At 38.9% G+C, this 13,687-nt stretch overlaps 1 protein-coding gene across 1 annotated transcript; it reads left to right on the forward strand.

Moving 5' to 3' along the window:
- The first annotated feature begins 420 nt into the window (after positions 1 to 420).
- Positions 421 to 5,001, forward strand: socs9 (suppressor of cytokine signaling 9). Its single transcript, XM_026192064.1, has 2 exons — positions 421 to 592; positions 2,572 to 5,001. The coding sequence occupies exon 2, from the start codon at positions 2,720 to 2,722 to the stop codon at positions 4,349 to 4,351; it is 1,632 nt and encodes a 543-aa protein (XP_026047849.1). The 5' UTR covers positions 421 to 592; positions 2,572 to 2,719; the 3' UTR covers positions 4,352 to 5,001.
- The last annotated feature ends 8,686 nt before the right edge of the window (positions 5,002 to 13,687 follow it).

The raw sequence follows: 13,687 nt of genomic DNA on the forward strand, positions 1-13,687 counted from the left end.
TGGTGTATTTTAACATGCCACGCACCCACTACGGAGGTACAGAGCCTGTGTCGCATGGAGACGTCTACCAAGTGGTCCTGAGACCATGTTCATGTCCCAGCATGGCTTTATTATTGAATTAATGTAGCCCACCAGCTGCATATATCTATCTTGTACCAGTTATATTTAATTCTAAAACTCTCCCCCAACTTTTTCTAATGTTTTATGAACCTTTTTGCATCACATGCTTACACTCTACTTTTTTACTGTCACTCATATGTGAATGGTCTGAAATGCAACATCCGTCGGATCATTGACAGTCCAAATAAAGAGGTTCAGTTCTTTTGCAAATTAACTTGTGGTCTGTGTTTGTGTCTGGTTTTTTTTTTATTATATGAGGCTTCGGGAAACTCGTGAGTCGCTTTTAAGATGCTCTTGTGTTGAAAGAGTCGCCGCATTGATACCGCAGAGTACGTTTTTACTTCCGGGTTGCGCGGTTCTCGCAGTTCATCAAGCTAATGCGAGCTAGTCATCTCGCTGTTAATAACGGCTTTAGTTTAAATAAGAAGAAACAACGTCTGTTTGGTCTGGGAACTTGATTACAACTTCTTAGGTATGTTCAACATGTGTGTTGTGGCCGTATAAGCCCGATGTAAATGTCTGTAGGCAAGGCAAAGACCTTCCTACCGCAGAAAAGTAGAGTTAGCGGATGGCTAGCTGTGCTTAGCATGTATCAACACTGAACAGCTGTCGGCTAACAATGTTAGCTTGTTAGTTCTTGCTTAGTGTATTTCACGCTGCATAAATGATTAAGTACTTAATTTGGCTGGTAAATTTACATATTTAACGACGATTGAGGTCGGCTCAGTTGTAGAGTTACAAGTTCGTAAATCTTTACTTTTAAGTCGATCATCCCCGGTGTCTCGATAATAGCGGGTGGTGTGATTTGTGAGGACAGAGCTCGATCCCAGATAATACTGCTGCCCCTGGTCGGTTTGTTAAAACTGAAACAGTTTTAACATTTCTATAAGTTGCCGAGACACTAACGTTAAAAAAAAGTTTATTGCTGTTTAAGAATGGTATAAAGCTTTGTTCATAAAACATTTTCAGAAGTTGTGTCACAGAGTGCTTTTCAAGACACCTAATCAAATAAAAGGAAGCCTAACGCAGGGAAGAAAAAGTGGGTGTTTTTACCATTTGTCAACCTTCATGTGAAGTTTAATATCTAAATGTTTCTAAAAGCCAGCTCCTCTAACAAGACAGGACATAAGACATGGGGGCAACAGCTGGAGCCTAATTGAATTAAACATAAGAAAATCTAAACATGGGTGTAAAAATGAAAGCATGAATTACAATCCGAAATAATCACTAATATTATTAAAATGATTTATCTGTCATTCTTTGTTTAATTTATCTTGTCTATGCTGTACATAGCGGGACAGCCACAGAAGTACATTCACAAAGCCCCTGGAAAGCATTGCTAACCGTGGCCAACAAACGAACTTTTTCTGCACCACTTCAGATGTCAAAACAATCTTAATATCGCAAGCCCTGTAATTTAAAAAAAAAAAAAAAAAAAAGAAGTATATTATTATTACCTTTTGGATTTCTAGCAAAAAAGGGAGCCACTTTGAATTTTGCTCGAAGCTGTGAGCAACAAATAAATAATTAAATAACTTTAGGTTTGTGTGATATTTTTCACCTTGTTGACCACTCAAAGTCTTAAGAATTGCCGCAACTCTGTTATTGGAAACAATGCAATGGATTTTGCCTTGTGTTGCTGTACAAACTGCATAACAACATAATTTCTAGTTTACCTTCAGGCATCTCTTTCTCCACTATGTTCTGCAAAGGGACTGCACTTGTTCGACAACAGTCCATTATCAGCCAACCGATTCATTGGCTCTATTTAGATGATCTCTGATATCAGTTCTGCTGAAAGCTGTGATATGCTAAAATTCACTCTGGACATAACATTTTTACAGAAAAATCAGAGGTCACAAAACTTAGAAAGCAGTTTAGTTCTTCAAAATTAGTTGTTAGTACTTCTCCTTTAGTTCCTAAATCATGTGTTGTTATGTGTTATTTGTATATTCTTTTGTAATAAAGTTTTGTAATATGTATTCTACTCCCAGTACAGACAACTCTGTGTACTCATCTGATGTCATAGAAACTCAAGATTTCTTAATGTTAAAAAGACTCTCTTGTGCAGTCTAACAATACCATAAACCAACATTTGGCCTGTATAGTTTTTTTCCTCCTCTTTTCTCTACCTAAGATTCAAGTCTGAGTTAAAAAAAAAAAAAGAAAAGGAAAAAAAAAGAACTGTAGATTAATCAATAATGAAAATGTCAGTCTCGGCTCTAGGGTCAACACCTTTCTAAAACAATTTAAACAAAAATAAACCTTAGATTTCAACACAGTGAAATTCTGAGAAGTGCTATTGTGTTGGATTGCATCAGTTTTATATGAGCATTTGAAATAAACTGGCAACAAAGTGTGCGCCACCAGAATTTTGACATTATGTTATCTATAAATATTCCATAAGGTTGAAGCTGAGCTTTGAACAGAGTTTTCTTTTTTGTTTTTCAGGCATTGTAAAGTCTGTATGGCCACTATACATGGATGGTGAGAGTGACATGTCAGGATGTGGATGGAAATCATTTGCTGAAAGATAACTGTAATTAGCTGTTCCTTGGAAATTTCCTGGATTGGTGAAACTGTCTCCACATATTCCGTCATGTCATTACCAAAGGAGTCAGGGAACCGAGGAAAAGATCGAGAGAGGGGGGCTCGTCCCAAGGTGAGACAGAGCCGGTCAGAGGAGAGACGAGATGCAGGCGGTGGAAGGAAAGGTGGAAAGGGGAAGAAAAAAGGCCTTTCCTCCCACGACGCTGCGGCTGAGCGACCTGTCAGTGATGGCTTTGAGTATGGTGAGCTGTTGAGTGAACTGGAGACCAGAGACCAATCTTCCCCTTCCCCTCTGAGGGATAGTTGGAGATGGCAGGGCTTTGAAGTAGCTGCCTCATTACTAGGACAGGAACGAGTAACAGCAAGACCAACTCTGGGAGCGACTGGCTCTGCTGCAGAGTTACCCACATCTAGTGAAGGTGAGGGGAGAGGGTCAAGCAGCAGTCGCACTCTCAGGCAAAAAATCCAAGATGCAATGGGGCAGTGTTTCCCAATAAAGACACACACTGCAGCGGCACCAGCTCCATTGCCGCAGGCTCTTTCATCATCAAGTGCCTGTGGCTCCTCGAGGCGCAAGATCCATCTCAGTGAGTTGATGTTGGATGACTGCCCTTTCCCTGTAGGATCAGAGCTGGCTCAGAAATGGTATCTCATTAAACAACACACGGCCCCCATTACCCAGCCTCCCCTGCTAGATTCTACAGTAGTGTGCACTGCCCCAACTTCAACCATGGCAGTTGCAGTGGAGGATGTGGATGACCGATTACGAGAGCGCAGGCGCATCAGCATTGAACAAGGGGTTGAGCCACCTCCCAATGCAGAGATCCACACATTTGAGGTTACAGCCCAAATTAACCCTCTCTACAAGCACGGCCCAAAGCTGGCTCATGGTATGAATGACTTAGCTGAGACTGACAGAACCTCCGTCCATCAGCAACAGCAGCTTCTTCTCCAAAGACAGCAGCAACACCAACTCCTCTTACAGAGCTGTTTGGACACTCTGGATGAAGTTGCAGCCTCTGCATCAGCCTCCGTCCACACCTGCGACGCTGTCTCCGACGCTTTGGTTGACCCAGACATAACTGCGACCAGCATGACCTCTGGAGAAATTCTTCCTCAGACTGAGCATCACAAATCTCACGATAGCTATCGCATTCACACTCAGATTGATTACATTCACTGTTTAGTTCCAGACCTGCTGCAGATCACAAACCTCCCATGTTACTGGGGAGTCATGGACCGCTACGAGGCAGAGACATTGCTGGAGGGAAAGCCTGAAGGCACCTTTCTACTGCGGGACTCTGCCCAGGAAGACTACCTCTTTTCAGTTAGCTTCCGCCGCTATGGCCGCTCACTACATGCACGTATTGAACAGTGGAATCACAACTTTAGCTTCGATGTTCATGACCCCAGTGTCTTCCACGCGCCCACAGTTACAGGACTGCTAGAGCACTACAAGGATCCCAACTCCTGCATGTTCTTCGAGCCCCTCCTGTCCAACCCCATCCACCGCACACAGCCCTTCAGCTTGCAGCACATCTGTCGAGCGGTCATTAGCAGCTGCACCACCTATGATGGCATTAATATGCTTCCCATTCCAAATGCTTTAAAAAAGCACCTGAAAGAATACCACTATAAACAAAGAGTACGTGTACGGCGAATGGATACCTGGTGGGAATGAAAAACAACAAAACACTGACTTAGAGAAACTTCCAAATACATTTTTAATGCAAGTCTCACTAAACTGAACTGAGAAGTGAGTCTTATTCTTCACCCCGTTTGGCTGTATTAACCTACACCACACTGTACTTATTTATTATATTCCTGCTGTACAGGTCTTAACAAATTGTACTAAACAACACTGATGAGGCAATATGTAATCTCACTGTTCTTGCACATTCAGTTCTTTATCCTCAAATTAAACAGACTTATTTAGATGTGTGTTGTTCACGGCTATCCTCACATATCATCTGTGTTTTCAAGTGTGACTAAATCAGCTTAATTATCTAACGATGGGGGGGGGGGAAGAGTCCTAGAGTGAAAGGAGATGATTATAATCAAGTTGTTCATCAGTCACGTGCTGAGAAGGTGAAACACGCACTGACAAGGTTTCTTTCTTGTAAGTGAGGTGCTGAAGTACAGCACGTCTGTGGGATTAATCATAATTGCCTACATAGCCCAGGGCTGATCATAAGGGATGACAGTTAGGTGCATATGCTACGTGGTCCTATTAAAGATGCAAAGGCTTGTCACTCACTGGATTTGATAATGTGCTCACATTAGTTTTGAGTTTAATTTTTACTTTTAACTGCAATTAAAGACTAACTAACATCCTGTGGTATCAGTCCTGTCTTTGCTGCAGTTATGTACAAGTATGCTTTCGCTGGTGGGTGTAACTCCCGGTGCTTCTAGTGGAGACACTGGACGCGGTGAAACTAATTTGAAAATGTCCTTCTTCCAGGGAGTGAAGTAAAACACTCCATTTTCTTTTATACCATACCTATATATATATATATATATATATATATATATATAATATTTATTTATTTTTTTCCCCAAGTTTATTTTAAGTGTGCAAGTCTTATACTCAGATTCTAAACCTTTCAGCTTCAATCCTAAGCTGTTGGTTTCCCGTACAGTTAAATTGCTGCAGTCAGTGCTGGCAGTCTTCATTAGTTTAGTCAGGATTACATGTGGCTCGCATGAACCTGTCAGCCGCATTGTGATCAGAATGTAATTATAAAGCCCTGCGGTTTATGTACCTTATTTTGCCCAAACTCTGACTTTTGTGCATTTCCATAAGTCTGGAAGTTGAATCTGTTTTATACATTTTTTCCCTATGCATCTAATTGTGATGTGAAGGGAGAAAATTGATCTTGTTGCTATACTTCCTGCTGGGTGTATTTGAAAGAGGTAGGGTGTCTCCACACTAATCTTCCATTCCAGCAGTTCAATGACAAAATTACCATAATGAAGTAGCACTGGTGAATCTTAATTAACAGGGAGAATGATGGGAGATGGAATGAATTTGAGCTTTTTTCTGGGCTGACGTGAAGTCAGTTACCAAGACAAAAATCAGTACGCTCTAAAAGCTCTGCAAAGACAAATCAGTCCTAAACTAAAACCCTTAAGGTGCTCAAAAAGGGAACAGTTTACAGTGTGTAAATCTACATGCTGGGGAAGAGTAGGGTCGTAAAGGCTATAGTGTAATAAATAAAATACAATGCTATGTGATGCATCTGTGTTGAATGCTCAGAAACACTGAAGTTTAAACATAAAAACAAATCACCAAAAAATGTCTTGTCTTCTCATCAGACTGTAAAATCTTGCTTTATGTGTGTTGAGTTGAACATACACAATCCGTACTATCTGTTTTATTAATATTACCTGACTAAAATAAACACATTTATGTATAATTCTGTCCTGAGTTTGCATATGAGCACTGCAAATCTCGCAAATGAAGTGTTTACATATTTACGTGTTTAAACTTCCAATTACCAAAGCAACGCAGAAAGACTGAAGCTTTTCACGCAGGTCAGACTTATGTGGTCAGTGACATATTTATGACTTATTTTGAGAGTAATTCCAAATTCTTACCCCTGCAGGGGAGTTATTCACTCTTATGTGTGAACAGCATTTTGTATTAATGAATACACAGAAGAGACACCCCCACTGCTAATTGTTGTGTGCACTAAGTAATGGTAGTCACAAAAGCCAACCATCCCAGTGTTAATGGGAAACCATGGAGATGGGACCTAGTTCGTCCTCTGAGCCACTGTGATGTTGTTTTCTCCCCGAGATGGCTCATTTGACATGCAGAATGTAAATCATCCATGACAAGCACTCATCCAATAATGAGGCTGCTATTATTTAAGCAGCAGTTCCAATGCATCATTAAAGTCTGCATTCAAAATGCAAAGTCAGAGCCTTTGACCTTTGTGTACTTAATTAAGTCACCATAAAAACTCAACAATAAAATGAGTGATGGAAGACATTTGACCTGTCATGCATACACAAGTGTGGGCTACACCAGCAATTTGAGTCCCTGAACAGCTCGAGGTTTGTGCATCTTCCACCAGTATGCAAGACTCTGCAATCAGGTATTCATGGCAGAAATAATCCAATAATAAGATGGGTTTTTTGTGTCTGTGCAACATATTCCCATAGATTTGCGTAGCTATAAAGAACTGTAACCAAATTCATATATGCATTCCTGGAAAGCAATTTTTAACAGCGTGCTAATTATTACTTATGCTGGCACCCTTTCAGTCAGCATTTACAATGAGTTTCCAGCAGAGCAGATCAGCTAAAGATGCTAAATTTTTAAAATTTGTTTACAAGCAAGCATACAATTCAGCATGCATTGTTTGAATATGTAAGTTGTCAATGCGATACCATTTAATTGTCATTAAATACAGCTAAGCAAGCTCTTTATTTACCCAATAAATGCAATAATTCTATGTAGATATTATTAGGAAATTACAGACCTGCAAAATAAAGAGTTGCCATTTTATTTTATAATTGCTATTAAAGAAAAAAAAAAAAACCAAAGATAATTTCAGTTAGTTCAAAATGCTGTATTACTGCAAGCACAGCAGGTGGCTGTAAAGAGCTTCAGTGTGTTCCCCCCTGGCTCCTCAGTACCGTGTGATTTGTGTGTGGTGCATTGAGATGGAGGGATTGAGTTAGTTTTTTTTTTCAGCTGGCAGCACGGTGGCACTCATCATGCAGGTATTACAGGTCCTGGGGTAAAAAGAGGACTTTTCTTTCCCTGGATCATGAGGCCCAGAGGGATGGGATGCTCAAGCAAATCAGAAAGCTCATTGGCTACACATACTTAGTGTGTTTGTGCCTGTTTGGACCCGTTTTCCTCTGAGCCTAATCTCTACAGTTGAAAATCACGAGGGTGGAGAATAAGCTTGGGATGTTCATAACACCTGGGGACAATTACTTTCCCAAATAATCTGCCTGTCATAATCTAACAAAAGCTCAAAAAAGAGCTTGATATGGCACAGACTTGGCTTATTCAGCTAAAAACCTGTAGCAACCTTAGGTTCCAGGGGTTGTTTTTGATGTGTTTGTTTTAGCGTGCAGTATGTAAACCCATAGATTTAAAACTCAACTACCATGAGATGCGGCGTGATCTGCGCCATTAATTCAGGGGAGGGCGTATCAAACTGATTTGGAATTCTTGCAAGATGCAAACAGCTAGACATGATCCTCCTTATCCACCCAGAGAGGAAGAATATCTTTCTGTGACTGAGAAACACCGCGGTTGCGAGAGTTATTTTTGGTCAGTAAACGAATCCAGCTGAATCTCAACCTTGAACATGAATCAGTACATTCCTGTCTATTCTTGTCAAAACCAAGTAAGTAATTTGTGAGTTATTAAAGTGTCAGTTCTTAAAAGTCTTGCAATTCCCCCTCAGGAGGTACATTGTCACACAGTGACATGCGTACATTTGATGTTTGTTTCCCTGGAAGCAAACCTTTGACAGCACATTATTTTCTTTCCTACTTATTTAAAATCCAAATGCACTCCTGCTTCTCTCATGCATGTATTGGAACTCTTGTGAGGCCTTTGCTGCAGAAAAACATCAATATTCTAATTTAGAGCTGTTTGTGTTCTTACTGCTCAGTCTCTTGCCATTTTTATTCTCCTTTGCGCTGTCAGATTGTTGATGGAATAATAGGGGTGTAGGGCATTCCACGACTAAGCCCAGAGAGATACTACACAGATTGATGAGATTGCAGGGTAAGTGACACCTGACAGTCTACATCCCAGCCTCCAACCTGTGAAGCTCATAACTAACACCCTGGCATGTTCTAAGGATGTTCCGAAGTTTTAATCAACAGCTTGTAAATTAACATATTATTTAATTTAGCATCAAAATATAGTTGTAATGTGTATCATAATGTGTTTGTACAAACTGTAATTGACACAAAGATAAGGCAAATATAATTATAGATAAGCATTGTTTGTTCTCAGAAGATGGTTAATTACAATAAGCCTTCACAATCACTGTGAAAAGGCCCATGCATCATTGATAGAACGTAGAGAAAAAATTATAATTGCATAAATGATACATTACATTGCATAACACCTGCTCTGTGACTAATTATGCTGTCGCACAGTGGCTGCAATGACCAGTAGAAAAAGTTCAAGCGATAAAAGGAATGTGTAGACCTCAGTAGCTGGTTGTTATTTTATTTTTTTCAAAGTCATTTCTCACATCGGGCTCCTTTTGGACCCAGTGATATCCAGCCTGTTAATGTACTGTCAGTGAACGGACAAGATTAATTTACAGGAAAATACATTTGTGGAGGACAGAAACCTAAAGTATATGGCCTTTGTGCTAATCATTCAAACTAATAAACACCACACTACTGTGCTAAAGTTATTAAAGAACCTTTCTTCATTTTATATAACATTTCTAAGTAAGTTTATGTTAATTATGCATTGTAAGAATAAGTCATTTGTCACTGTCTCTGTCATGGTTCCTCTAGTTTTGGTTTTACTTGTTGCAACCCCTTCCCCCACCTTTTGACTTTGTTTGTCCGTTTGGCTCTTGTTTCTCTGTCCTGTTCCCTGTGCTCCTTTGTCTATTCCATAACTTTTATATTTCCATTTTTACTGCTTTAAATGCAGTGGGGTGTGTCACCTGTTGTATGTCTTCATTGGCTATTGAGACTTTAATTGTCCTGCATTTGGTTGATGTCCAGCATAACTCTAAATACACTGTATGTTAGACATCTGTTGTAAGTATTACAATACTATTGGTAAAGTATTACTAAATCAAATTTCCTTGAGTTCTGGCATGCTCTGCTCTTAATATCATTGCATAGAGTACTAGAATAAGAAAAGCAGCTATGTACAGTTCAGGGATCATTACTCTTTGTTAATGTATTCATTCAGTTCATCTACTTTCTTGCTTAATTGAGTACTATTTGACCTTCTGCCTGTAGCTGCAATATGGTTTTATTTATCACAAGAGATCTAGCCTACATATCAGCCACATATTATAAAGGAGAAAAAAAAGGCTTCAAAAATATTTCCATTTCACCCACATGCATCACTTCTGTCTGTTGCATTTATAAGAGCAGAGGATGAACTGTGCCTGGCTTTACAGTTAGAATTTGTTCACTGTAATCATGTAGCAAATATGACTTATGACCAATAATTAGACATAAGCTAATCAAACAAGAACTTGACACATTAACTGCTAAATGGGCCCGAAAATGAGACAGATTTTGATAAATGACAGATCAAGACATGTGGTCACTGAGCCTTGATATGGCACTTCCGGCTGCCATCTTTCTTTGGTTAGAAATAAGATGCATCACAGGGAGTTTTTGTACAAAGTCCACAGGGGACCGTTTGAGATGTCTGGAAATGTGTTCAACGCAGTGGTAACCTAACTGTTGTCAAACCCCTACTGGGGTTTTGAAATTTTGAATTGGAGCTTGCTAATTATCATTGTGAAAAACAGATGCTCAATGCTCTGTGCCATTAAGTGCCAGAAATATCTCAAGCAGAAGCCAGGAGAGGCATAAATAGTGCAGCTAAAAAAAAAAAAGAGGCATTAACAACATTTTATTTTGTTATTTTTTTAAACCTTTTTTTTTATTGAAGGAAAAAAAAACTTAACACATGTTACAATAAGCTATAAGCAGGATAAGAGCATTAGAACCAACTTTGGAGCAGGTAGATGTCGCACACGAGCTTTGTCCCTGCATGTTTGCTCATCCAATGGATTCAATTTTCAGGCTTTAGGAGTCAAACCTATATAGTTATAGTTCTCAGGAAAAGAAATTACAAGCACAAGCAAGTGCTCACGATGCTGAAAAGCATTATGGACAATAATGGACAATTTAAAATAATGATACTCTAAAGAAGGTGGGTTATATGAAATCAGATGAACAGGAGCCCACTTAGATCAGCCTGGACTCCTTTTGGTAATATGCGTGCAGGATTCTCAGACAAAAGTAAGTAATTTTTTTCCGATAATGTATATTGCATTGCTGAGCTGGAGTGAAAGTTAGCTTGGCCGTATGATGCTCTCCTCTAATAACTGTGCAGCGTGCTACTGTGCTGTCTGCAGCATCTGCAGCCACTTGTTCTAGTTTGTTGCTCAGTATTATAGTTGTGGTTATTGATTGCTGAACAGCGGCTTGAGTTCACTTTGCCTGATTATTGTTTGGGATCCGTTTTAGTTGATAAAACACCTGCCTTATGCGTGTACTGAGCTGTGTACGCCTGCCAAAAATGTGTAAAATTAAGCTCTTATCACAGAAAAGCTCAACTTTCATTCCAATATGTAAAAATGTCTTTTCTCCATAAAGCAATTTTTACAAAAAATAAATAAATACTGAATAATAAAGTCATTAGACCCCTTTTAATGGCTTCCCTGGTGCCATACAGCAGACATGACTATCTCAAATATAGCAGCTCTTTTAAATTATGCTTCTATTGCCTATCTGCTTCTTCAGTTCCAGTGGAGGCCTCGTCAAAATGAGTGACACTTGTAAGGAAATGAGTTTGAACCACTGTAGGGGAGCTGGAAAGTTAACAAAAAAGTTATTTACTGCAGTTTTGACCAAACTGTATCCTAACAGCTGACATAACAGTTTGAGTTGTTTTTCATTTTGGTGATTGATGTTTTTTTGTATCACATGCAACTCAGAGGTTTTTTAACACCTCTGAGTTCCTCTGTGTACCAGTTAATATATTCTCAAGCTCATTTAATCAGACCTGTAAAAAACGCAGTTCAAAATGCCACGTGATGAGTAAACAGATTCGAGAGCTGAATTTGCCAACTCAATGAATTTCAGTTTGACTATAGTGAAAAACACTGCAGATGAACAGGAACTGCTTTGCTCAGTAAATCTTGTAGATGGATACCTGATGGTCCTATCATAATACTGAGACTGGGTTTTCATTTACTTTAACATCTCATTTTTACTTCCTACCAAAAACAGCAACATAACTTCATGTAGGAAAAGGACAATTAAACAGATGTTTTTCCACAAATACAATGACATGAATATTGCGTGTAGCTAAGAATACTTTCAGTTATAATTTTTTTCAGTGGGCATAGCATGATGTGAAATATAAGGACAATAGAATATAAGTACTGGGCCAGGAACACAGAAGAGCTGCAGGAAACTCATGCCATGAAGCTCCTGGTGCGCAGCTTCTGTGCTGATGTTAATGTAAGAGGAGTTTTGGAACTCTGCAGTTACTGAGTCAGCGACCTTTATGAACTATGCACCTCAGCACTAAGTGACTGTGCACTGTAACTGTACATTGTCTCACACTGATTGCTGTGGTTCCTAAATGCTTCCATTTTGTAATAACGGCGGTTAATAAGACCCCTTCTTCCACAAATGTTTGTAAAAGCAGACTGGATGGTAGACTCAAAGCACACTGGACTTGTCAGTTGTTATATAATTATGAGTAATGATAAGATGTGCAGTAGATGTTGAAATTCTAAAATTCTATTTTTCATTAAGAAAAACCCAATTTGCATTTTCACAGAACGATGAACCGCTCCCTATCTTTACTTCCCTCTCCGTCTCTTCTCTTTTTACATCCAATCATGTTGCTAATTAACCTGATTAGCTGTGAGATGTTCTGCCAGGTGTTTTTTGTTTTGTTTTCATTTCTTTAAGCATTACAGCAACATTTTCATTCTTTTGTTGCTTCTGAGTTGACAGAATTCAGTTAATTTATTCATTATGATCATTTCTTGTCAGACTCTGTTAGGCATGTTTTAACCAAAAAAACTGATAATTCGCTGACACAAGCCAATGTAGTAATAAAAGCTAAATGAGGTTTGGAATTGTGTAGTAAAGAGTCAAACACATAATTTAGGACAGTGAAGTTGTAATAACTGGGTGTGTTTCTTCGTACGTTTTCTAGACAGGCATCACTCAATATTTTCAGCTGATAAAAAAGTTCTAGTGTGGATTTCAGTGCAGTGTTTAGAAGACCAAATACGCTCTTTGTTTATTGACAGAGCAAATCTTTAGAGGTTTTTACTGCCTCTACTTGGTTTTAGTGTTCTCTACTACACTCAATTCAAAGCACCGGGGTTGAGTGCAGGCATGACCACAGCTGTAATGGCTTCTTTGAATTCTGTTTAGAGAGAAAGTTCATTCATTCAGTTTTTTTCCCCCCATGAGGTAAAATTATAATACTAACCACGGGTGGGCAAGTGCAGGGTATATTGTATTTCAGGTAAGAATAAAACAAATATATTAAATTCTGTAAATTCTTGGCAGTGATAAGGAAATAGTCCTTAAAGCTTTTTAAAATTCTCCATGGTGCCTTTGAGCTTTTATGATCTCCTTTTAACAAAGCACTGGGTCTTTTCATTGGGAAGAAAAAAGCTGTTTCCCTATACTCTCTTTTAGTAGGTTTATGATAGACCCATTTTGTTCAGGAGCTTAGAGTACTTGTCTTGGTTTTTACATCAGATGTTTTAACAAATTAATAATTTCCCAAGCATTAACACATTTTAAAGGGAAATTTGGCTGTCACTTTACATCTCATACACAAAGGTGATCCGCTGGGTTCAGTTTAGTTGTGCTGACTTTTAAAAAATTCATTTTACAGCAAAAAACATCCCCCAAAAATAATAAAAAATATGTGTTTAAAATGCATGGAGAGCCAAATCCTGCATGCACTGAATGCCAAGTTTGATAAGTTTTTTTCTTTTTAAAGAAATTTTGAATTTACAAGCACAAAACAGCACTGTTACTACCAGGTGGGAAGATCTTGACAGTTATGAAGTATTGAGTTGTTTACCAAATTAAGGTGTGATTTTTTTCTGCCTGCGAGCTTCCCATTAGGCAAATGGGAAAAGACCCCTATGACTCAAGTGCATCTTCTGCTTTTAGACAGCAGTAAACCTGTTCATAGCTGAGCAGCTGGAAGGTTTTCATACTCAATCTGTTTTTTCCCCTTGCCAGATTAGAAAAAATGAAAAATTGTTCACTCTCCTTTGGTGTCTTA

Source organism: Astatotilapia calliptera, chromosome 14, assembly GCF_900246225.1.
Source record: "Astatotilapia calliptera chromosome 14, fAstCal1.2, whole genome shotgun sequence".
NCBI lineage: Eukaryota > Metazoa > Chordata > Actinopteri > Cichliformes > Cichlidae > Astatotilapia > Astatotilapia calliptera.